The 21384-nt window shown below is 52.8% G+C and overlaps 2 protein-coding genes across 9 annotated transcripts in view; one reads left to right on the top strand and one right to left on the bottom strand.

Moving 5' to 3' along the window:
- Positions 1-3567, top strand: part of DLK2 (delta like non-canonical Notch ligand 2) — a 6096-nt gene extending 2529 nt beyond the window's left edge. For both annotated transcript variants that reach the window (XM_037745324.1, XM_017547367.2), the window contains exons 4-6: positions 660-790; positions 1846-1990; positions 2649-3567. In XM_037745324.1, the coding sequence (XP_037601252.1) occupies positions 660-790; positions 1846-1990; positions 2649-3384 (1012 nt within the window). In that variant the 3' untranslated portion in view covers positions 3385-3567. The remainder of the gene's footprint in view (positions 1-659; positions 791-1845; positions 1991-2648) is intronic.
- Positions 3490-21384, bottom strand: part of ABCC10 (ATP binding cassette subfamily C member 10) — a 21089-nt gene continuing 3194 nt past the window's right edge. For 3 of the 7 annotated variants that reach the window (XM_017547361.2, XM_017547360.2, XM_017547362.2), the window contains 20 exons: positions 19401-20619; positions 18676-18903; positions 17638-17794; positions 17301-17410; positions 15557-15636; positions 14793-14964; positions 12449-12547; positions 11398-11587; positions 10595-10672; positions 10254-10448; positions 9669-9819; positions 9307-9496; positions 7563-7906; positions 7081-7250; positions 6434-6594; positions 5903-6156; positions 4815-4960; positions 4637-4734; positions 4314-4426; positions 3490-3988 (listed from right to left, as the gene is read on the bottom strand). In XM_017547361.2, the coding sequence (XP_017402850.1) occupies positions 3826-3988; positions 4314-4426; positions 4637-4734; positions 4815-4960; positions 5903-6156; positions 6434-6594; positions 7081-7250; positions 7563-7906; positions 9307-9496; positions 9669-9819; positions 10254-10448; positions 10595-10672; positions 11398-11587; positions 12449-12547; positions 14793-14964; positions 15557-15636; positions 17301-17410; positions 17638-17794; positions 18676-18903; positions 19401-20619 (4318 nt within the window). In that variant the 3' untranslated portion in view covers positions 3490-3825. Of the gene's footprint in view, positions 3989-4313; positions 4427-4636; positions 4735-4814; positions 4961-5902; positions 6157-6433; positions 6595-7080; positions 7251-7562; positions 7907-9306; positions 9497-9668; positions 9820-10253; positions 10449-10594; positions 10673-11397; positions 11588-12448; positions 12548-14792; positions 14965-15556; positions 15637-17300; positions 17411-17637; positions 17795-18675; positions 18904-19400; positions 20620-21384 lie in introns of those variants that run through there. The other 4 variants (XM_017547365.2, XR_001830608.2, XM_017547363.2 and 1 more) reach the window with 4 other exon arrangements.

The following is a 21384-nucleotide window of genomic DNA, read 5'->3' as shown; positions in this document are numbered from 1 at the left end:
TTTTGAGACAGAGTCTCACTCTGTTGCCCAGGCTGGAGTGCAGTGGTGTGATCTCAGCTCACTGCAGCTCTGCCTCGGGTTCAAGTGGTCCTCCTGTCTCAGCCTCTTCAACAACAGATTACAGATTCGCACCACCATGCCCGGGTAATGTTTTGTATTTTTAGTGGAGATGAGGTTTCACCCAGTTGGCCAAGCTGGTCTTGAACTCCTGACCTCAAGTGATCCACCAGCTTCAGCCCCCCAAAATGCTGGGATTAGAGGTGTGAGCCACCACACCTGGTGCTGATGACCTTTCAAGGTCATTCTTCTTTAAATGTTTGTGAGCACCTCAGACATGCCAGGAGGGGTACTGGAGGCATCTACAGACATTTTATTTCTTCCCTACTCAACCCTGCAAGGTGTATCCCCAATTTACAGACGAGAAAACTGATGCTAAGATTAGACAAAGTACTAAACCAGGGTTTGAGTGTTGATGTCTGATGGTCTGATTCCATATATGTGTCCTATGACCCTGCACATCGCTACACCTACCTGGGACAGGTCTGCTTTCCCTTAGGGGCTGTCATATGTCCTCTTGGTTTCTAGAAGCTCTGGTTCTGTCTCCTCCAATTCTTAACTTCCATGACCCAGAGCCCTGACCCTGTGCTTCTCCCTGTCAGGTGCGACCCGGGCTGGGAGGGGCTGCACTGTGAGCGCTGTGTGAGGATGCCTGGCTGCCAGCATGGTACCTGCCACCAGCCATGGCAGTGCATCTGCCTCAGTGGCTGGGCGGGCAAGTTCTGTGACAAAGGTAGGGGAAGGAAGGGTAGCTGTTGGTTGGGAACCCTATGCTCTTAGGGAACATCCATCAGTGTTTATTGAGTGCCTGTTGTGTCCTTGTCAAACCCTCAAATACATGGTATTTTATAATTTTTTATCTTATACTTTTTATATGTTGTCTGAATTGATCCTCAACATAATCCCACAGGATAGGAAACACAGCCTCTAAAAATTGTACTCATTTTTGGAACTAAGGCCCACAGAAGAGCTATAACCTGCTCAAAGTCAGTTTTTTGTTTTTGAGATGAACTCTTAATCTGTCACCCAGGCTGGAGTGCAGTGGTATGATCTCAGCTCACTGCAACCTCTACCTCCTGGGTTCAAGTGATTCTCCTGCCTCAGCCTCCCGAGTAGCTGGGATTACAGGTGCCCGCCACCACACCCAGCTAATTTTTTTTTTTTGAGACTGAGTCTCACTCTACTGCGCAGACTGGAGTGCAGTAGTGTGATCTGGGCTCACTGCAACCTCTGCCTCCTCGGTGTAAACAATTCTCCTGCCTCAGCCTCCCAAGTAGCTGGGATTACAGGCGCCTGCCAGCATGCCTGGCTAATTTTTGTATTTTTAGTAGAGATGGGATTTCACCATGTTAGCAAGGCTATTCTCCATATCCTGACTTCAAGTGATCCACCTGCCTTAGCCTCCCAAAGTGCTGCAATTACAGGTGTGAGCCACTTCACTGGTCTAATTTTTCTATTTTTAGTAGAGATGGGTTTTTGTCATGTTGGCCAGGCTGGTCTCGAACTCCTGACCTCAAGTCATTCCCCCACCTCGGCCTCTCAAAGTGCTGGGATTACAGGCGTGAGGCACCATACCCAGCCCAAAGTCAGTTTCAGACAGACTGAGAGCGAGGGCCAGGAGCCTCCTAACTCCAAATTCAGTGTTGTCTCTCCCTAGTACACACCAGCCTGGCTGGGTTTGTAGTATAGCCATGCCCATAGAGCCTGGGGCCTGGAAGGCATGGACAAGTCTGGTCTGGGGACCAGATGTGAGGCACTATCCTAGAGCCTTTCCTGTCCCTTCTCCAGATGAACATATCTGTACCACGCAGTCCCCCTGCCAGAATGGAGGCCAGTGCATGTATGATGGGGGCGGTGAGTACCATTGTGTGTGCCTACCAGGCTTCCATGGGCATGACTGCGAGCGCAAGACTGGACCCTGTGAACAGGCAGGGTGAGTGCTGGGCCCTCGGGGTGAATGGAAAGTTAGACCAGAACCTGGTGATGAGATGAGGAAAGAGGCAGGACTGTTAGGAGAATGGGAGACTGAGGGTCAGACCCACACAGGAGCACTCAGACAAAACCCCTCATGCCAGTGCTCCTAGTTCAGGGTTTCTCAACTTTTTTTGTACCTTCTGAGCCATTTCTTCAACAACTTATAGGAGCTAGAGCAGTAGCAAATGTGTGACTGCTCTGATTGAGAAGGGTGGGTGTGGGGGGGTGGAGGGGCCTGGGTCTCCCCTTATTCTCTCCTGAATGCTGGCTTGCACCCTTCTGTGTCACCGTAGGGATGAGGAAACAGGCTGCAGGGCTGGACTTGTCCTCATTTCTGCATCAGGCCCAGAAGCCCATGAGGATAATAATAGCACACTTATCCTGAGCCTTGCCTTCCGGCTGGGCCCTGAACTAACTGCTTAACATTGATTATTTCACTTAACCCTCACAGTTAGGGAAGCTGGGCACTATTTTTATTCTCACTTTTAAAATGAGGTATTTGAGGCTTGGAGAGGGTAGCCCAAGGTGACATGGCAGGCAGTGGTCAGGATACCGACCTGGGCTACCCTGCAAGTGTCGGTAAGTTGGTATCATGTCCTCTCCCACCCTCACCCCAGCTCCCCATGCCGCAATGGCGGGCAGTGCCAGGATGACCAGGGCTTTGCCCTCAACTTCACATGCCGCTGCTTGGTGGGCTTTGTGGGTGCCCGCTGTGAGGTGAACGTGGATGACTGCCTGATGCGGCCTTGTGCTAATGGTGCCACGTGCCTTGACGGCATAAACCGCTTCTCCTGCCTCTGTCCTGAGGGCTTTGCTGGACGCTTCTGCACCATCAACCTGGATGACTGTGCCAGCCGCCCATGCCAGAGAGGGGCCCGGTGTCGGGACCGTGTCAATGACTTCTACTGTCTCTGCCCTAGTGGCTATGGTGGCAAGACTTGTGAGCTTGTCCTACCCGTCCCAGATCCCCCCACCACAATGGACACCCCTCTAGGGCCCACCTCAGCTGTGGTGGTACCTGCCACAGGGCCAGCCCCCCACAGTGCAGGGGCTGGTCTGTTGCGGATTTCAGTGAAAGAGGTGGTGCGGAGGCAAGAGGCTGGGCTAGGTGAGCCTGGCCTGGTGGCCCTGGTGGTGTTTGGGGCCCTCACTGCTGCCCTGGTTCTGGCTACTGTGTCGTTGACCCTGAGGGCCTGGCGCCGGGGTGTCTGGCCCCCTGGACCCTGTTGCTACCCTGCCCCACACTATGCTCCAGCGTGCCAGGACCAGGAGTGTCAGGTTAGCATGCTGCCGGCAGGGCTCCCCCTGCCACCTGACTTGCCCCCTGAGCCTGGAAAGACCACAGCACTGTGATGGAGGTGGCGGCTTTCCAGCCCCCTTCCTCTTCCACCCCTCAGACTGGAGTGGTCCTTTCTCACCACGCTTCAGCTTGGGTACACACACTGAGGAGACCTCAGCCTCACACCAGAAATATTATTTTTTTAATACACAGAATGTAAGATGGAATTTTATCAAATAAAACTATGAAAATGCAAATGGGCTCCTATGCCAGAAAAACCCACCTGGTGTCCCAGATGCAAGAGGGCCGGAGCAGAGGCCTGGTTCTGAGGAAGCTCGGGATGCTGCCCACCAAGGAGTGGTTTCCAAAGAGTAACCCAGGGTGCCCTTTTCCCCTCTGGGGAAGTGTGGAGAGGTACAGCCCCAGAGGAGAATGTAAACAAGCAGCCAGCACCTCTGTACAGGCCTGGCCTGGATCAGAGAGAGGGAAGAACCCTGCAGGGTGTGGAATGGGGCTCAAGGCCCTCCAAGCGAGGAGGGGACTCCCTGCTGGCTGCTCTGCAGCAGCTGCTGGAACAATGAGTGGGGCTGGTTGTGCAGGGCAGCTGGGGAGTCCAGCTCCACTACCCTCCCTGCTTGCAGCACCAGCACCCGGTCTGAGTTCAGGATCGTGTTGAGCCTGTGGGAGGAAGATGGGCAGTGTGGCGGATGAGGGACAATGCCCTAAGTGGGAAAGCTGATGTGCTTTCCCTCCTCTCCCCTCGGGACACCACAGGTCTGTCCCCACAGGCTTTATCCCCTGGATCGGTGCTGGAGGAGAGACTACAGAGTCCCTCAGATAATGTGCTATAAAGGGCCCTGAGCAGTACCTGGAGAAGGATAAGCTGTTATCTGGGGACAGGATCTCTAGGGCCCTGACCCCTGGGGTCCCTGAAAGTAATGGAGGCTCTGGGTGCATGCTACCACAGTCCCTGATTAGACTGTCACTCTGGGCGTTTGCACACCTGTGGGCAATGGTCAGCACTGTCTTGTTGGCAAAGCGTTTGCAGATGGTCTGTTGGAGCAGCTGGTCTGTCTTCTGGTCCACGCTTGCTGTGGCCTCATCAATACACAGGATCTGGAATATGGGAATGGGGTAGGGGACAAAAAGGAAGGAGAGGCTGTAGGGTGAGCTGGGCCTGGCCCAAGCAACAGCGCCCCACTTCTAGCTCTAAAAGGAAAATGAACTTGGTCACCTAAAACATCTTCCCACTCTACCTCCTCACCCTGACACTCCCCCTGCCACCTCCTTCCTAGCCCTCTCTAATGTCTCCTCCTCTCACCTTACCTTGGCATCTGTGAGGAGAGCCCTGGCCAGACACAACAGCTGCCTCTGCCCAAGGGATAAGCTTTGGCCCCCCTCGCCCAGCTCACCATCCAGACCACCTGCAAGGAGAGCATCTTCACTGCAGGGTCCAGGCCCTCCCTGCTCCCTTCTTGCTCTAGGGTCGGGGTCCAGCACTCACCCATGGATGTAATCACCTCATTCAGGTGGCACTGCTCCAGGGCCTGCCACAAGGCCCTGTCCTTATGTAGGCCTTGGGGGTCCAGGTTTTCCCGAACAGTCCCACTGAACAAAAAGGGCTCCTGGGGGATGATAGCCAGCTGGGATCTGGGGGTCAATGACATGGAGTCTAGCGGTTAGAGATATAGCCACTTCTGCTCCCAGCTCAGTTTTTGACTACAGGGCTAGTACCTCCACAAAAGCCTGGAGATGAGACCTGAACATAACCCCAACTCTGCTCCCCACCCCATCCCCACCAAATGATCTGTTAATCAGCTGGGTACCCAGAACTGCCAGTGCTATGAGCAATACCAAAGAAACCAAAGGCTGGACTCTGTCCTGAAGGAGCCTACATTTCATGGAGGTGCACACACACAAACCAGAGAAAACAAATGGGCTAAACTGCGGCACTGACTCCAAGGGCAGCAGTGGCTACACAGGCACGACCAGAGTGACTGAAAGGGCAGGTGACACTTCAATGTTGGAGTGGGCCTAGAATTGGGTCCTGAAGACATGGTGGAGGTATAAGGTAGGGCCACCACAGCTTAGAAGAGAAGGCAGAAGAGGCAGGCCTACAGCTTTAGGATACAGCTTCCCTACCTTTTCCATGGCAGGGAACTCAGAGAAAATGATACTAGGTTGACCTGGGGGTAGGGAAGGAGCGTACACCCTCCAGTGAGGCCACCTGAAGCCAAGGGCAACTGGCTCAGGTCTCAAGCTGTCTGAAGCACAGCCTGCTGAGCCTGAGGGCTCAGGGGATCAGTATCTTGGGACACAAGAGTAGAGGGTATATGCTGGGAAGTATAAAAAAGATGAAGCTGGAAAGGTGGCCTGGGTCAGGGCAAGGAAGACATTGAGATCACCAGCCATGAATCTGGACCTGGGCACTGGGAGTTCGCTGTCGGTGCCTGCTCATCCTGTCCTCCATTTCAGCCCCCTGATCAGCCCTGGCTGCCCTGAGTTTACATAAAGCCTTCCTAGCTGTGCCCTCCTCTAAGTGCCAGTAGTTCTGGTTCCCCTGTCCCCCTCCCAAGTCCACCTCTCCCAAACCTGAGCTGGGCCAGCTCCAGCTGGCTGGTGTCCACGCCATCCAGCAGCACTCGCCCTGAACTGGGCTCTAGCAGCCGGAAGAGCACCAACAACAGGGAAGACTTGCCGGAGCCCGTGCGGCCCACGATGCCCAACTTCTCTCCAGGCTCCACGCGGAAGGTCACTCCATCCAGGGCATTTGGCAGCCCTGGCCGGTACACCAACACCACGTCCTGGAACTCCACGCTCCCCTGGGTCAGCCAGCCAGTGCCCAACTGGTGGGGTCCATAGGTGGGAGATAGAGGGAGAGAGGGAGATGGGTAAGATGAGGAGTGATGGTGAGGAGGCGTGAATAATGAGAAACAGACAGTGTGAGAGGAAAGGGGGGAGAATGAGGAGAGATGGGGAAGAAGGGACATGGTGAAGAATTGTCATCATGCAGAGAGGTTATTGGAGCTGAGAAAGATGGGTGAGCAAAAAGAAATGACTTGGGGGGTAACTGGGGTCTGCAGAGTTCCAGAGCTTTGGCCTGGGGTGGGGGTACAGGCCCACCTGCAGCGTCTGGCCCTGGGGTTCCTGGGGCAGGTCACAGGAGTACTCTTCTAGCCGCTCGATGCTCACCAGCATGGCCTCTGTCTGTGTGAAGCTGCTCACCAGGCCCGAGAGCAGGCCCGTCAGGGACAGGGCGTAAGACAGTGACAGGCCCACCAGCCCTGCAGGAGAGGAGTATCAGCTGCTGGGAGAGCTTGGACACTGGGACGTGTGTGGGAGACTCCCCAGGCTGTGGACTGCAGGCATTTAAAGGAAGCACAGAAAAGCAGGAGGGTGACAGGACCTAGCCAGGTGCACAGGAGGCTAGATGCAGGGCAGGGGGGGGGACTGGAGAAGCTGGGAGGGATGGCAGGTGGGAGTCTGAGATGGGCTGGGGCAATGTGGTGGGGACAGGGTGGGGCAGGAAAGGGACTAAGACCAGCAGGTTGGAAGACTCAATTCTAGTCCCTGAGCCACCACCACTGGGGCGTCACTCCTCAGGACTGTCTCCTCAACTCCAAACTGAGGGTGATGATGATAAGCATGATACACCCTCACAGGGAACCCAGGGTGGGAGGTGAGAATGTTGGAGGACAGTGCAGGGAGAGATCTGGGAGGGGGTGGACTAAGTTGCAGCTGAGGTAGGGTTGAAGGGTCCTGGGTGGCACCTGGGTTGGCGAGGCCCTGCTGGTGTTGCACCAGGGCAATGCCTGCGATGGCGCTGACCACTGCCGCCCCCATGAGCTGTAGCCGAATGTCCAGCCACTGCATTGTGGCGCTGGTGGCAAACTGGCACCTCTGGTTTAGTTCAAGGAGTCGCTGGTTCTCCTCCTCAAACCTGGGAAGGTCAGAGGGATGCGAGGCTACTCCACTGTTGCCCTTAGCCACCCAGCCTCCTTCCCTTTCCAGCAGCTTCTTCTCAGGAGCTGATCTGTACATTCACAGGCCTCCCTCAAGGCTGCAGATGCCAGCATGCTTTTTCAAAGTAGGGGTCTGCTCTGTCTCCTTATCTCCCTCTTCTGTTGTTTTCCTCCTTCCCTGTCCCTTGTCCCCAGGTGGCCTGAACCAACCCTACGCTGCATATTCCTCCTTGGGGGTCTCTCTTCCCCTCCTTCCGACACCTCATCCCCCTGGGCTCTGGTTCACACACCTGTAGGTGGCCCCTGCAGCCCGGAGCACAGGGAGGCCAGCCAAGGTATCCGCCAGGTGGGTATAGAGTGGAGACAGGGTGAGGCTGCCCAGGCGCCGCAGCTCCCGTGAGGAGGCCCTGTAGTGGCGCTGCACCTGATAGTAGATGATGCTCAAAGGTGGCAGCAGCAGCAGCAGCCAGGGAAGGCCAGAGCCCAGCACAGCCAGAAGCCCCAGCAGGCCTGCCACATTGGCCAGGAAGATGTTGAGGATGAAGGGCAGGCTGTCATCTGCACAGGCCACGTCGGAGGAGAAGCGGTTTAGGATCCGGCCCATGGGCGTGGCATTGAAGAAAGTCACTGGTGCCTGGGAGAAGGACATTGGTTGGGCCAGAACAGAGTCTGGCACAAAAGGGGTTGGCAGGCAGCCCTGGGGGAAGTGGAGTGGAAAGGAAAGCCCAAGATAGGGAATAGGGAAGGAGTAAAGTATCTCCAGAATTTGGGGGCAGAGAGGAGAGATTGGCAGAGCCTGAGGAAGACTATCCCAGAACAGGAAAGACTCTCCCATCCCTCTGGCCAGCAGCAATCCTAGGAGCCTATGCTGGCCATTCCTCTCCCTCTGGGCGAGACATGTCTACCACCCTTTTCAAGGGCAGGGATCTAAACTCTCTCTAGAAGATAAGGACTTCTTGCCAGTGAGTGAGATATAGTTAGATGTCCATTAGAACAGTGGGCAGCTGCTCCCTGACAGGCAGTGCAAAGACCGACACAGTGCTGGGTTTGTTTACTGGCTCTCCACAGAACTAGCCTTGACCAGGTCACTTCAACTTTCAGCATCTCAGTTTCTTCATCTGTAAAAGGGGAATAACAGAACCTACTTCACAGGGTTATTGAGAGGCACTGCTAAGAAAGTGGACATGAAAGGGGCTTTGTAATAACAATGTTAATAATAATTGCTAAGTGAGCACTTCGTGTGTGGCAGGTACTACCCTAACCCCTTTCCATGTGCTAATTAATTAGGTCCTCAGAAGAAGTATACGGGGTAAGCAGTAGACGAGAGATATACGGAGCAGCAGGGATGGATCTTAGAAACAGCCCTAAATAAAAATGGTAAGAAATGGAATGTGAGATCTAACACAAGATCATTTGCATAAATTAAAAATACATGCATAGCAAATAGACATTTTGTAAAAAGACAAACAAAAAGATACATATGAAACTCATTTTAGAATGGCTGCTTCTTAAGGAGCCAGAGGAAATGGAAACAGGGCATACAGATAAAGATGGATAAAGAAGTAGAACAGGCCAGGCGCGGTGGCTCACACCTGTAATCCTAGCACTTTGGGAGGCCAAGGTGGGTGGATCACCTGAGGTCAGGAGTTCAAGACCAACCTCATCTTTAAAAAACAAAAATAAATAAAAATAAAAATAAAGAAGTAAAACAGAAAAGGGGCCTTGTGTGAAGTCAGGGGCAATCCTCTGCATCTCAAAGTCCAAAATGGAAGTAATTCTCAGGTAGATTATATTATTTGCCTCATTATACACATGAGAAAACTATAGCCGTAAGTAACTGGGTTTGAACCCAGGCATCCACTCTGCCCTGCAGCCTCTCCAGGTCTCAGAGATTGTCACATGCCAAACCCACCTGTAAGGATGGGATGTAGGACTAGGGATGTCAGATGGGGCCCAGTGGAGCCTGAGTATTGGGAGGACACTCCACAGTGCTAGGAGACTGCACTCCCCACCCCCAAGCTCCCAGCCCCTCACCATAAGGACTCGATGCAGCAGGTGGCGATGCAGGGTGGCAGCTGCTTGGAGGGTGCCTGCCGCAAAGAGCACTGCCCGGAGGAGGGTGCAGAGGGAGTTGACACCAGCAATGGTCGCATATACGGTGAGGTAGAAACGGAGGTCTGAGGAGCCATTGGGGGCAGCTTTGGGCAGTGGGAACACTGGGGTGCTGGGTGGTGGGGAGGAGGCTGTGGGTAACCAAAAGTTGGGCCACTCAGGGGTCCCTTCTCCTCCCCCATGCCATCTCTCCAACCCTCCAGAAGCCACAGCACCTGGAATACTGGCCCCAACCCTCACTCCCTGCCTGGCGACCAGGCCTACTCCCAGCCCCAGCCACTTACTAGAGGTTTCCGGGGGAAAAGAGGAGCAGCTGTGGACAGAAGAGCCCCATAGAAGCTGGGCTGGTGGAGGCTGGTGCCTCCTGGGAGCTATTCTCAGCCTTCAGCTGAGAGATCCAGTGAGAAAGCCACCAGTCAGCAGCATTCCGCGTGGCTGGGTGGGGACAGGAAGGAAAAAGCTGTGAGAGGCTCCTCTCCCTCATTCATTCTATTCCAATGCCCCCTTTCTCAGCCCTTGCCTCTGGTTCCTGCCCAACTCCATCCCTCTGGCCTGGCCTCCCCACCCTGACACTACCCCATATCCTGCCTAGTACGCACTTCTCTCCTAGGCCCATCACCCTTCAGCTCTGGGGAGAACAGGATCTCAGACTTGCAGAATGGGAGCTAACCTGGGGGGCAGAACTGAAGCCAGCTATAGAGCACATGCCTCTGGCCCCCAGACCTCTCAGAATTAGGAGTATAGCTTTTGCCCCAGATGTGACCCATGCTTGGTGAGTCTCTGGGCTTTGTAATGATTAGTGCAAGGTAACGGGCACCTGGACAGCACACCTTACAGTGGTGGTGTAAGAGACTTCCTGGCACACTCACCTTGCATGAGGAGCAGAGAGAAGAGGATGACTAAGGCCAAGCCCTGGCCTACAGCGTTCCAGTAAGCTTGGTACACATGCAAGGCCACGGCGCCCTCCTTCTTGCTTTCTTCCTGTAGCAGGCGACCAGATGTGCTCTGCCTCTCCTCCAGCCTCCACTTTGTTTTCTCTTGGTTCTGTACTGACTGGGCTGTGGCTGTGAGAATCAGGGGTCATGGAGGAATTAAGCTTGCAGGGTGCCAGCTGGAAACAGTATTTCAGAGGAGTAGGCAGCCTTTGTAGAAGAAGCTCCACAGCGTGGGAGTGAAAAGCAAGGCTTTTTCTCCCACTGGGGAGCCATACCTGAGTCAGACTCTTGTCCATTCTCAGCCCAGGCTTTGGGGACAGCTTGTACCAGTGGCAGAATCTCAGAGGGAGGCCCTGGAGGGCAGAAGGGGAGATTAGGAGGGGCTATTCTGAGTCTATACTATGCTCTCCTCAGTGCGTGTGCAGATCCCACCTCCCATCCTCTCAGGCCTCCCTCTGTAACCCACCCTAGCAGGGTCCTGCTCTGGATAACCCTAGATCTTGAGCAGGACTCAAGTCCATCCTTGTAAACCTAGATTCCAACCAGCAGAGAGGGACGAATGTCCATCCCCAAGAGGACATCCAGAGCTACGCCTGCCACTGTTTCCGGGGTTACTTCTCATTATTGCAGAGCTTTTTCTCATGCTTTACTCAATTCCTAACATCTGGCTGGCGCTTCACTTCCTCCTATTTCTCTCCCAGTGACCTTGCAGGTGGTCATGTCCCTCTGCATAAAAATCTTTCAGAGTTTAAAATTTTTTATTTTTACAAAAAGACCATTCTAAACCTGACTGCTTTCTTTTCTCTGAAGATATCAGACTGTTCTCTCTCCTGTTCACTGAGCCTCTAAGTTCCCAGGAGCACTCAGAAAGCCCATGAGTCCCAGATACACTGGCATTTCACCAACATGCTCCTTTTCCCTCCTGTTCTCCTAGTTCCTCACACCAGTTCTGTGAAGGCAGGAGGCGGCAATGACTGGCTCAGGCCACACATGCAGCAGGTGGCAGAGTCTGTACTTCACAATCCCCTGCCACACCTGGGCAGACACCTCCCTTATGTGGGGCTCCTGCCCCCATTACCAGCCCGGATGAGGCGCCCAGCTTCCATTAGCAGCACCACGTCAGCCCTCTCCAGGTACTCAGTGCGGTGGGTGCACAGCAGCCGTGTGGTGTGGCTCAGCACGCCCAGGATGCACCTGTGCAGTAGATGGTTGGCCACATCTGCATCCACAGCGGCCAGAGGGTCATCGAGGAGATAGAGCTCCTTTTCCTAGGAAGCCGTAAGGGTACCATGGGCACCAGGACCCAGAGGCTCTCCTGGGGAGATCTCAAGGTGGTCATGGAAGACAGTTGAGAGGAACTCTGGGGGTTACCCCGACACTAGCAGAGAAGGTGGTGAGACCTGAGGGTGGACATCCCTTCAGGCAAGCGAGAACACCACCCCAGGGCCAGCATCCAGCTTTCCTAGGTCCCAGGGCCCCAGCCCACATAACTTTTTTTTTTTTTTTTTTGGAAACGGAGTTTTGCTCTTGTTGCCCAGGCTGGAATGCAATGGCGTGATCTTGGCTCACCACAACCTCCGCCTCTTGGGTTCAAGCGATTCTCCTGTTTCAGCCTCCTGAGTAGCTGTGATTACAGGCATGCACCACTATACTCGGCTAATTTTTGTATTTTTTTTTTTTTTAGTAGAGATGAGGTTTCACCATGTTGGCCAGGCCAGTCTCAAACTCCTGACCTCAAGTGATCCGCCCTCCTCAGCCTCTCAAAGTGCTGGGATTACATCAACTAGCTTTTTAAAATTATTTTTTGTGGAGACAGGATTTTGCCGCATTACCCAAGCTGGTCTTGAACTTCTAGGCTCAAGCAGTCCTCCCACCTTGGCCTCCCAAAGTGCTGGGATTACAGACCTAAGCCACCACGCCCAGCCCACATAATACTTTGTAAAGGGCCTTGAACTCTGCCTTAAATCTGCGAAAGGGGATGGGACGGCCAATATCTCAGGAACATTCAATGGGGCAGGGAAGGAACTAGATGCCGAGGAAAATATTCCTATCCTCCTGACTCAGACAAGCTCCCAAGGCTCTGGACTTGCCCGACCTCCCTGCCACTGCAACCCCCATCTTTAACTTACCTGGTAGACAGCACGAGCAAGGGCAATCCGGGCACGCTGTCCCCCACTAAGAGTCACACCCTTCTCCCCCACCTCTGTCTGGTCTCCAGCAGGCAGGATCTGATGGAACAGGTGCCCCAGTGGGTCAGGGACCTCCCCATTACCTTCTGGCCTGCTTCCTATCCCTTTGCAGGAAAGAGATGGTGGGAGTCAAGAGAAGTAGGGAGCTTGAGGAGAGCAGACTTAAATTTGGGGTGAGCTGGTCAGAGGAGACAAGGCATAATTCCAAAAACATCTAACATTTATCAAACACTTACTATGTGCTTAGCACTTTACAGGCATTATCTCATTCAAGCCCTCTCTCTGATAATCTTATGAAGATGGTATCATTTCCTTTTCTCAGGTGCAACCAAAGCTCAGATAGATTAACTAGCTTGCCCACAGCTAGTAAGGGGCAGGACACAAGTTCAGATTCTTAACCACTCTGTTACGTTTACTACCCTTTTTTTTTTTGAGATGGAGTTTTGCTCTCATTACCCGGGCTGGAGTACAATGGCGCGATCTCAGCTCACTGCAACCTCCACCTCCTAGGTTCAAGCAGTTCTCCTGTCTCAGCCTCCTGAGTAGCTGGCACTACAGGTGCGCGCCACCATGCCCAGCTAATTTTTGTATGTTTAGTAGAGACAGGGTTTCACCATGTTGACCAGGACGGTCTCGATCTTTTGACCTCGTGATCCACCTGTCTCGGTCTCCCAAAGTGCTGGGATTACAGGCTTGAGCCACTGCGCCTGCCCTACCCTGTCTTTTCAATAGGCAGATACCTTGGGCAAATTTGATGTAAAAGCTTTTATAGATTTTTACTTTTTGTGTGTGTATGTGAGACAGAGTCTTGCTCTGTCGTCCAGGCTGGAGTGCAGTGGCATGATCTCGGCTCACTGCAACCTCCATCGCTCTAGTTCAAGCAATTCTCCTGCTTCACCCTCCCGAGTAGCTGGGACTACAGGTGTGAGCCGCCACACCCAGCTAATTTTTGTATTTTTAGTAGAGACGGGGTCTCACCATGTTGCCCAGGCTGTTCTCAAACTTTTGGGCTCAAGTGATCTGCCTGCCTTAGTCTCCCAAAGTGCTGGGATTATAGGCATGAGCCACCACACCTGGCCCAGCTTTCGTAGGTTTTAGAGAAGGAAGGTACTACCTCCAAGCTTCTTGTGGCCTCAGGAATGGTCTACTAAGCAAAGGAATTCCCATCCTCATGCATAGGAAGCAACTGTGATCCACTAGATGGTGAGTCCCCTGAGCTAAAAGCTTTGTTGTTCATCTCTTTCCTTAGTGTCTAGAACAGTACCCAGAACCTAGCAGAAGTGGGAAAGCTTGATGTAGCAATGAATTATTGGCTGGGCATGGTAGCTCATGCCTGTAATCCTAGCACTTTGGGAGGCCAAGGTGGGTGAATCACTTGAGGTCAGGAGTTCGAGACCACTCAGGGCAATATGGTGAAATCCCGTCTCTACAAAAAAAAAAAAAAAAAAAAAAAAAAAAAAAAAAAAAAAAAAAAAAAAAAAAAAAAAAAAAAAAAAAAGCTGGGTGTGGTGACTCATGCCTGTAGTCCCAGCTACTTAGGGGGCTGAGGTGTGAGGATCCTCAAGCCAAGGAGGCAGAGGCTGCAGTCAACCAAGATGGCACCACTGCATTCCAGCCTGGGCAATAGAAAAAAGACCCTGTCTCAAAAGAAAAAAAAGGAAAAACAAAAGAATGACAGCTGCATACAGGATGCCTCATGGTCAAAGTTAAAGGTGCTCCTTTCCAGGGATGTTTTACCTGGGTAGGGTAGTGGTGGTGACACTCCTGAAGGGGATGGGGGGGGGTGTTGGGTGGGAAGTCAAGGGAGAAAACTGGAATCTCTTCCTCTATAAATGTAGTACCCTGGATTGGGGCAAGGGGACATCTAATAGTCTTGGCAGGTTTCTCTAGTGTAACCTGCAACCAAATGAGACCTTGACTCTTCCAAGCCTTTCCAGCAGCAGGTGGGGAGAACCTTCCAAGCCTTCCCAGTGGGAGGTGGGTATGGAGAAGGGAACAAGCAACCAGGCTGTACAGAGCTAAGCCTCACAGGTAGAACCCTCCCTAGCTCCAGAGGCCATAGGGCTCTTCCCACTGCTATGTAGAACACCCAGTCGCCACCCTACTGGGCCCTATAGGAAGGGGCAGCTGGACACTCTGGGAGGACCACAGTCCAATGGCCATGCCTAGATAAGTGATGCCCGAGTAGAAGCAACCCCTTTCTAGAAAAGCAAGGCTCTGGTTTGAGGTGTCAGAGACACATGGAGAGGCAAGCAGCTAAGAGGATTCAAGGCCAGGCACTCACACTGAGGTCATCATTGAGGGCGCAGGCTTCTAGCACCTCCTTGTACAGATGTGCATCAAATGTCTTCCCAAAGAGGATGTTGTCTCGGATGGTGGCAAACTGGATCCAGGGTTCCTGGGTGGCCAGGCCAAAGCCCTTGGACAGCCCCCACACTGCCACATGCCCACGCAGCCTGCAGAGAGCCAGGCCAGCAGTATGGGGACCAGCTCTTCTCTGGGTCCCTCCATGCCCAGCACTTGACTCCTAGAAGCCTCCCCAGGCTGCTGTCTTCTACACAGGGTCCCCTTTCCTATCACATGACTGAACTGGCGGCCCCTGAAGTGAAGGGGTCCTAATGAAGCCCATCCTGGATGGAGAAGGGAAAAATTGCTCTTTGGCTATAGCCAAGCAGCTGTTGCATTTACAAGTGCTCAGGAGCCACCAGATTGTATTTGTTCTCATCTGAAAACAAGGTCCCTCAAACCTATGCTCCTCTATAGATCCCTTCCCCACACAGCCACATTTCTGAAAGAATGGCTGACACTGGATGTTTCCATCCTTTTGCTCACTATTATAGCATTTAAAACACTCTGGTGTAATGATTACGATGGTTCACTTTCTTGGTCACCTCCTTCTTTCCAGATTGAAAACTCTCCCAATTAAGGGACCATGCATTGCTCTTTTTAGTACCCCTGACCCCAAAAAGGTGTCCAACACATAGCAGGGGCTCAGGAAGTGTTTTCTAAAGGACAGAGTGAAGACTGGGATGCACAGGAGGTGGTTACCTGTGGAGCTCTCCAGCGATGGCAGCCAGCAGGGAGCTCTTCCCACAGCCCACCTTCCCCACGATGCCCACTAGCATACCCTGCAAGGAAGCCACACAAGCAAGTGTCTGCCGTTGGTAGGGGAAGGAACAGAGGTGTCAGTGCTCTCCCTCTTGATGTTCTGGGCTGCCAATCCTCCCACTGAGGCTTCTCTTTTCTTTTTAGTGTGTAGGGAAAGAATTCTCCACCTTATAGGCTGATCTGTTGGCTCTAGAGAACTAGGCTGTTTTTTCTCCACTCAGAGTGGCTATCATTTTCACTGTCTATGTGAAGGGCCTCTGAAGGGGAGCAGCATGCCAGAGAGAATGGGAGGAAACTGCCCAAGAACTTCCAAGGTAAGCTCTGAGACAAGCCTCTCAGAATGGGAGAGGGGATGGTAGGACTCCAGGCTTTGGGGCCTGGATGCTGGGTTGGCTAAGTCAACCTTTGGCTAGACTTCCCATATCTCAGGGCAAAAAGCAGTGCTTTGCATAGACACCTATTTCTGTACCTTATAGTTTAAAATTTTCCGTTTTCCTTCATTTTTTTTTTTTTGTCATAACGTTGGTTCAAGGAGCTATCTCCCTGCTCAAAAAAAAAGTCCTGCTTCCTTCTATAGAGGGGACTGAGCTCTCAGAAGTTCTATCTGCCTGCGATGCGCCAACCCTGGCAGCCAGGGTTGACCCATCTACAAGTGGGAACCACTTCTGAGACCCTTCCCTGGAAATTTGGGTTCAGGTCCAGAGGCAGCTTCTCCTTGTTGGCTATAATTTGGAAGCACAAACGCTCTCTGTAGTCACATCTTCTGCTCAGTGGAGGGTGTGTCCAGAGAGAGAGGAGAACCAGGCAAACACAGGGAGAGGTACACATAGAAGGCAGAGAGCTCTGCGAGTTGAGGCCTGGTTCTGGGCTGATTCTAAGTTCCAGCTGCGTTCCTGCCTTTGGATTCTGCAACGTATCTCTATATCCTTATTATACATTCTTGTTTGCTTAAGCTAGCTCCAGTGCGTTTCTGTAACTCATATCCAAAAAAAACCCCAACTAACACGTTAGCAAAATTCCTTTGTACAATTCCAGCCTTGTCTTGCCTGAACTAAGAGGAAAAACAAAACATACAGCCTAAGCCAGAAACGTGAGCCAATGCGGTGGAGGCGATTCAGCCACCACCAGAGAATGCCGGGTTGAGCTGCGGGCACAGGGTCAGACAGAGGTCAGGAGAGAGTGAAAACTCAGGACAGGAGGTGAACAAGAGTTGGCTTCTTGCCAGGAATGCCCCATTTTAAGTTCTTTGTATGCTATAGCGTGAGTCACAGAGTGTGACTGCTTTTCACCAAGCTAAAGAGAGGATTCCCATTTGCAAAATATTTCTTGGAAGTGCTTGCCAGGCCCCTCCCCCAGATCCCCAATGTTGGGGAGATGCTAGATAAGCCACAGGGCCTGTTCTTAATGCTGCAGCTTCTGAGGGACATGGAGAGACAAACGCACCCCTTGGTCTGGACTGGATACAAACTGCCTAAAGACCAGAGAGAGGTGCAACTATTCTGAGAATCAGAAATGAAATGTCATCTCCTCATGGATTAGAATTGCTCACCAAATGCCTCTCCCTCCTGTAGCAATTAGAGCTGCAGAGCCATCAGCTATGACTGGCTTGGTCACTACTCTCTGTCATGAGTTCTCATCTCTTCCGTTAGTCTGAGGACTCTCCTAGGATGTCTGTCTAACAAACCTTTTTCACTTCGAGATGACTGATGAAGGTCTCCTGGCTGGTTCCAACTGGGTCCCAAGAGAACAAGGCTCCGTGCAGCTCCAATATTGTAGATGGCTCTGTGGGAGGATCTGAAGAGAGAAGCCACTTGACTTGGGCTCCTCATCTACCACAATCTGCTTGTAAAGGGTAAATCATGTAATTGACTTGCTAGCCCCGCATCTACTTGCCCAGAGCTGAGTCTGAGTTTTGGATTCTACTATCTCTACCCACCTTGGTGACATCTATGCACAGCACCCAAGTGGCTCCACTCCCCTCTTCACCCTGTGCCAGGTTCTGCCCACTAGCTTCCCATTACCTGGGCTGTAGTAGGCCTCAGGGTTGTGGTTTGGAAGGTCGAGGAAATGCTGGATCCGGTCCAAGGACACTTTGGCCTCCAGGAGGCCATTGATCACCCAAGGGAAGTTGTTGAGAGGAAGAATGAGCATTCGTACCAGTGCCAGAGCCGTGAACACCTGAGTGAGGTGGGAGCAGGATATAGCCAGGCCCAGCAGTTATCTAAGGGCCTGCTCTACGGAGAGCCCCCAGGCAACAACAGAACTGAAGGGCTGGCTGGCCAATCCTGAGTTCAGACATGGCAGAGATGGCCACTTCAAGAATCCTAGAAATTCCTATGTTCCTCCAGGGATCCAGGTTGCATCTTTTTTTTTTTTTTTTTTAAGATGGAGTCTCGCTTTGTCACCTAGGCTGGAGTGCAGTGGCACAATCTCGGCTGACTGCAACCTCTGCCTCCAGGGTTCAAGTGATCCTCCTGCCTCAGCCTCCCGAGAAGCTGGTATGACAGGCATGCACCACCACATCTGGTTAAGCCTTGTATTTTTAGTAGAGATGGGGTTTCACCATGTTAGTCAGGCTGGTCTTGAACTCCTGACCTCAGGTGATCCACCCACCTTGGCCTCCCAAAGTACTGGAATTACAGGTGTGAGCTACCACACCCAGCCAAGGTTGCACCTTTTTAAGTGGGCAGGCCTAGCTCATTTTGAGACTTTTTTAGAATTTCCAAGTGGCAACATCACCTGGCATTGGCTAGACCCAGTATTGGATTATAGATTTTTTTTTTCCCAAGGCCATTAGAATGAGGATAAAGAGACCTAACCCCAACCCTGGAAATGACTAGAAGTTGGAGTGAAAGATAGAGGAGAGGAAAGAAAGGAATTCCTTTACAGAGGGGAAGGTTATATATCTAAGGCCCCCAGAAAAGGTTCCTTCAGTTTTCCCTTGGGAGATGAGGCAGTCAGGGATCCCTCCCTCCTCAACCAGCACTGAGGGCCCAAGCCCATGTCTCCACTTCGCTGATGTCTCCTTGATGCCTGTCCTTTTCCTTCCTGGTCCTCACCTTGGTGGCAGTGAGCTGATGCCCCATGAGGACATAGGTGATGAAGATGACGATGGAAATGACAACTGGCAGGGCAGCCCACAGGTATACGCAGGCTGCATCCAGGTATTTGATGACCCGGAGTCGCCCCAGCTCTCGAGCCCGGCAGGCCTCTACTCGGGCCCCCAGTGCCTGCTCCCACCCGCAGAACTTGATGACCCGAATGCCACTCAGCAGCTCTGCGACAAGCTAGGGAAAGGAGACAAGGGAGCAGTGTGAAGTGGAAGCACTGCTCATGTGTCTTCTCTGCCAAGCCTTCCCCAGGGCCCAGGAAGAATGTCCAGTACTCCAAGCTCCCAGATACTCTGCACTGCCCTAGTCCTGGTTTTCTTCCTCACCTCCAGTCCTTTCTGAAATCCTGCCCCTCAAATCCTTTTCAGCCCTGGGTTGCTTCCCATCCCAGTCTCTTTTACTTCTCCATTTGTTTCAGCTGGGGACAAGCTGGAGCTGGAATTCCCTACCTTCCTGGGAGAAGTGGTGGCAGGTGCAGCCAGGTCACCACAGTGGAGTAAAAGCACTTCTCCCATTAGATGAGGGACAAAGGGCTATCTCCCAAAACCAAAAGATGTGGGCTTTGGAGGCTGGACCCAGTTCTGGCCTATGGCTTGAGTGGTACATAAACTATTCCTGTAGGAGTACACAGGGTGGGTCTCCAGATAGCTGAGGGACCTCAAGTAGCCCCTTACCTTAACCCGCGCATCCTTGTGTTGTAGCATTTCCTGGTTGCTGGCCATGATGCGGGTGGCGATCACTTTGTTGACAGGTACCAGCAGCAGTGCCAAGATCAGACCACCCACAAAGGCCACTCCTACCTGCTGGTACAGCAGGTAGAGGGTGATGGCCAGCTGCAGGGGCAGGCCCCAGGCTTCATGGAAGCTCCCAGCAAAGTTAAGCAGTCGTTCAGAGTCAGTGCCTAGTAGGTTCAGGGCCTCCCCAACAGGAGGGCGGCTGGGCCCCAGCTGTAAAGCCTTGCGGTACAAGATGTTCAGCACGGCCCCCCGTGCCTGAAGTGCTACCTTACGTACCTCATACCCATACTGATTCTGCAGCACAGCACCCAGCACAGCCCCACCAGCAAGCCCCAGAGCATACAGCAGGCCCTGGCTTAGCGGCTCCTGCCCCTCTTCCAGGAAGTCCACCAGTAAGGAAAGCAGCAGGGGCCCTGAGAATCCCAGCATGGTCCCCACCAGCTTCAGCAGTCCAAGTGCCAGATAGCACTGTCCAAAGGCCCCATATAAGGCCCTCCACAGCCGGGCCCCCTCCTGCCAGTGTGCCTGGAAGACACGAGCCAGGTAGGTTGGATGCAGCCTGTGGGGGAGGCGGCAAATGTCCTGAGGCTGCCGGAGCTCTCCACAGGCCCCACGGGCCAGCAAGGGTGCCAGCCAGGCATAGGAAAAGCGTGACAGCCAACTCTCCCCATCTTCAGCTACCTCAGGTTCTTGATCCTCAGGCAGGAGGGGCTCCTGAGCCCAGGGTTCTCGTGGTCCTCCAGGAGCTGCCCATCCCAGTGTGTAGGCCAAGAGTGCAGCCAGCTGCAGGATGAGTAGGCATAGACGGGCCACAGGCCCTGGAAGAAGTGGGGGCAGAAGTGTGCCTCGCTGGCAATGCCACAACACAGTCAGCACTAGGGCAGGAGCTGGCAGCAAGGCTACCAGAGCTAAGGCCAGGGGACCCCGGGAGTGGCCATGAGGGGAATGGGCCAACACCCACAGAGCCAGGCTGTGGCTGATCCAGGCCACAGCTGCCACACACCCTGTCAACACCTCTAGCCCTATGGGTCCTGGGCCTGCCCCTGGTGGCAAAGCAACTGGAAGGAGATCGAGCAGCGGGAAGATGGAAAGCAGGAAGGAAGCTGCAAGTCGGAGGTGCCATCCAGGACCGCAGGGTAGGATGTAATCTGGACTCCTGGGGACAAGGGGAAAGAAAGAGGCACATCGTGGCTGACTCAGGAACCAAACATACCCCTCACTTCCAAGAATTCACTTACCTAAGGAATCAACTCCCTTGCTGCCTTGCACATCTTATCCCTACCCCACTTTACCTTGGAACTTAGGGTCTTTTCTCCCAGGAAGTCTTCCCAGATGAACCTAACTCATTTTCTGACCAACTGAGCTAAGTGGCCACCTGAACCAAACTCATTTTCTAAACTAGCCACACCATTTCTGATTCTTCTTCTTTTTTTAACCACAGACATTAACAATTTTGAGGTAAGGTTGTACCTAACATGAAGACTAACTAGGAAAAAAAAACCCCAGGGTATTATGTTTGCCACTTGGGTGATGGGAGTATTAGAAGCTCAAACTTCAGCATCACACAATATATCCATGTATAATAACAAACAAGCACATATGCCTCATGAATCTAAAAATAAAAAAAAAAATCCAGGCTGGGTGCAGTGGCTCACACCTGTAATCCAGCACTTTGGTAGGCCGAGGCAGGCAGATCACGAGGTCAGGAGTTTGAGACCAGCGTGGCCAACACAGTGAAACCCGTCTCTACTAAAAATATAAAAATTAGCTGGATGTGGTGGCAGGCACCTGTAATCCCAGCTACTCCGGGATGCTGAGGCACAAGAATCGCTTGAACCTGGGAGACAGAGGTTACAGTGAGCCAAGATCATGCCACTGCACTCCAGCCTGGGCGACAGAGCGAGACTCCGTCAAAAAAAAA

Source organism: Cebus imitator, unplaced genomic scaffold (assembly GCF_001604975.1).
Source record: "Cebus imitator isolate Cc_AM_T3 unplaced genomic scaffold, Cebus_imitator-1.0 Scaffold197, whole genome shotgun sequence".
NCBI classification, from domain to species: domain Eukaryota; kingdom Metazoa; phylum Chordata; class Mammalia; order Primates; family Cebidae; genus Cebus; species Cebus imitator.
Note: the sequence above shows the minus strand (reverse complement) of the source record. Positions and strands in the feature narration are given on the sequence as shown.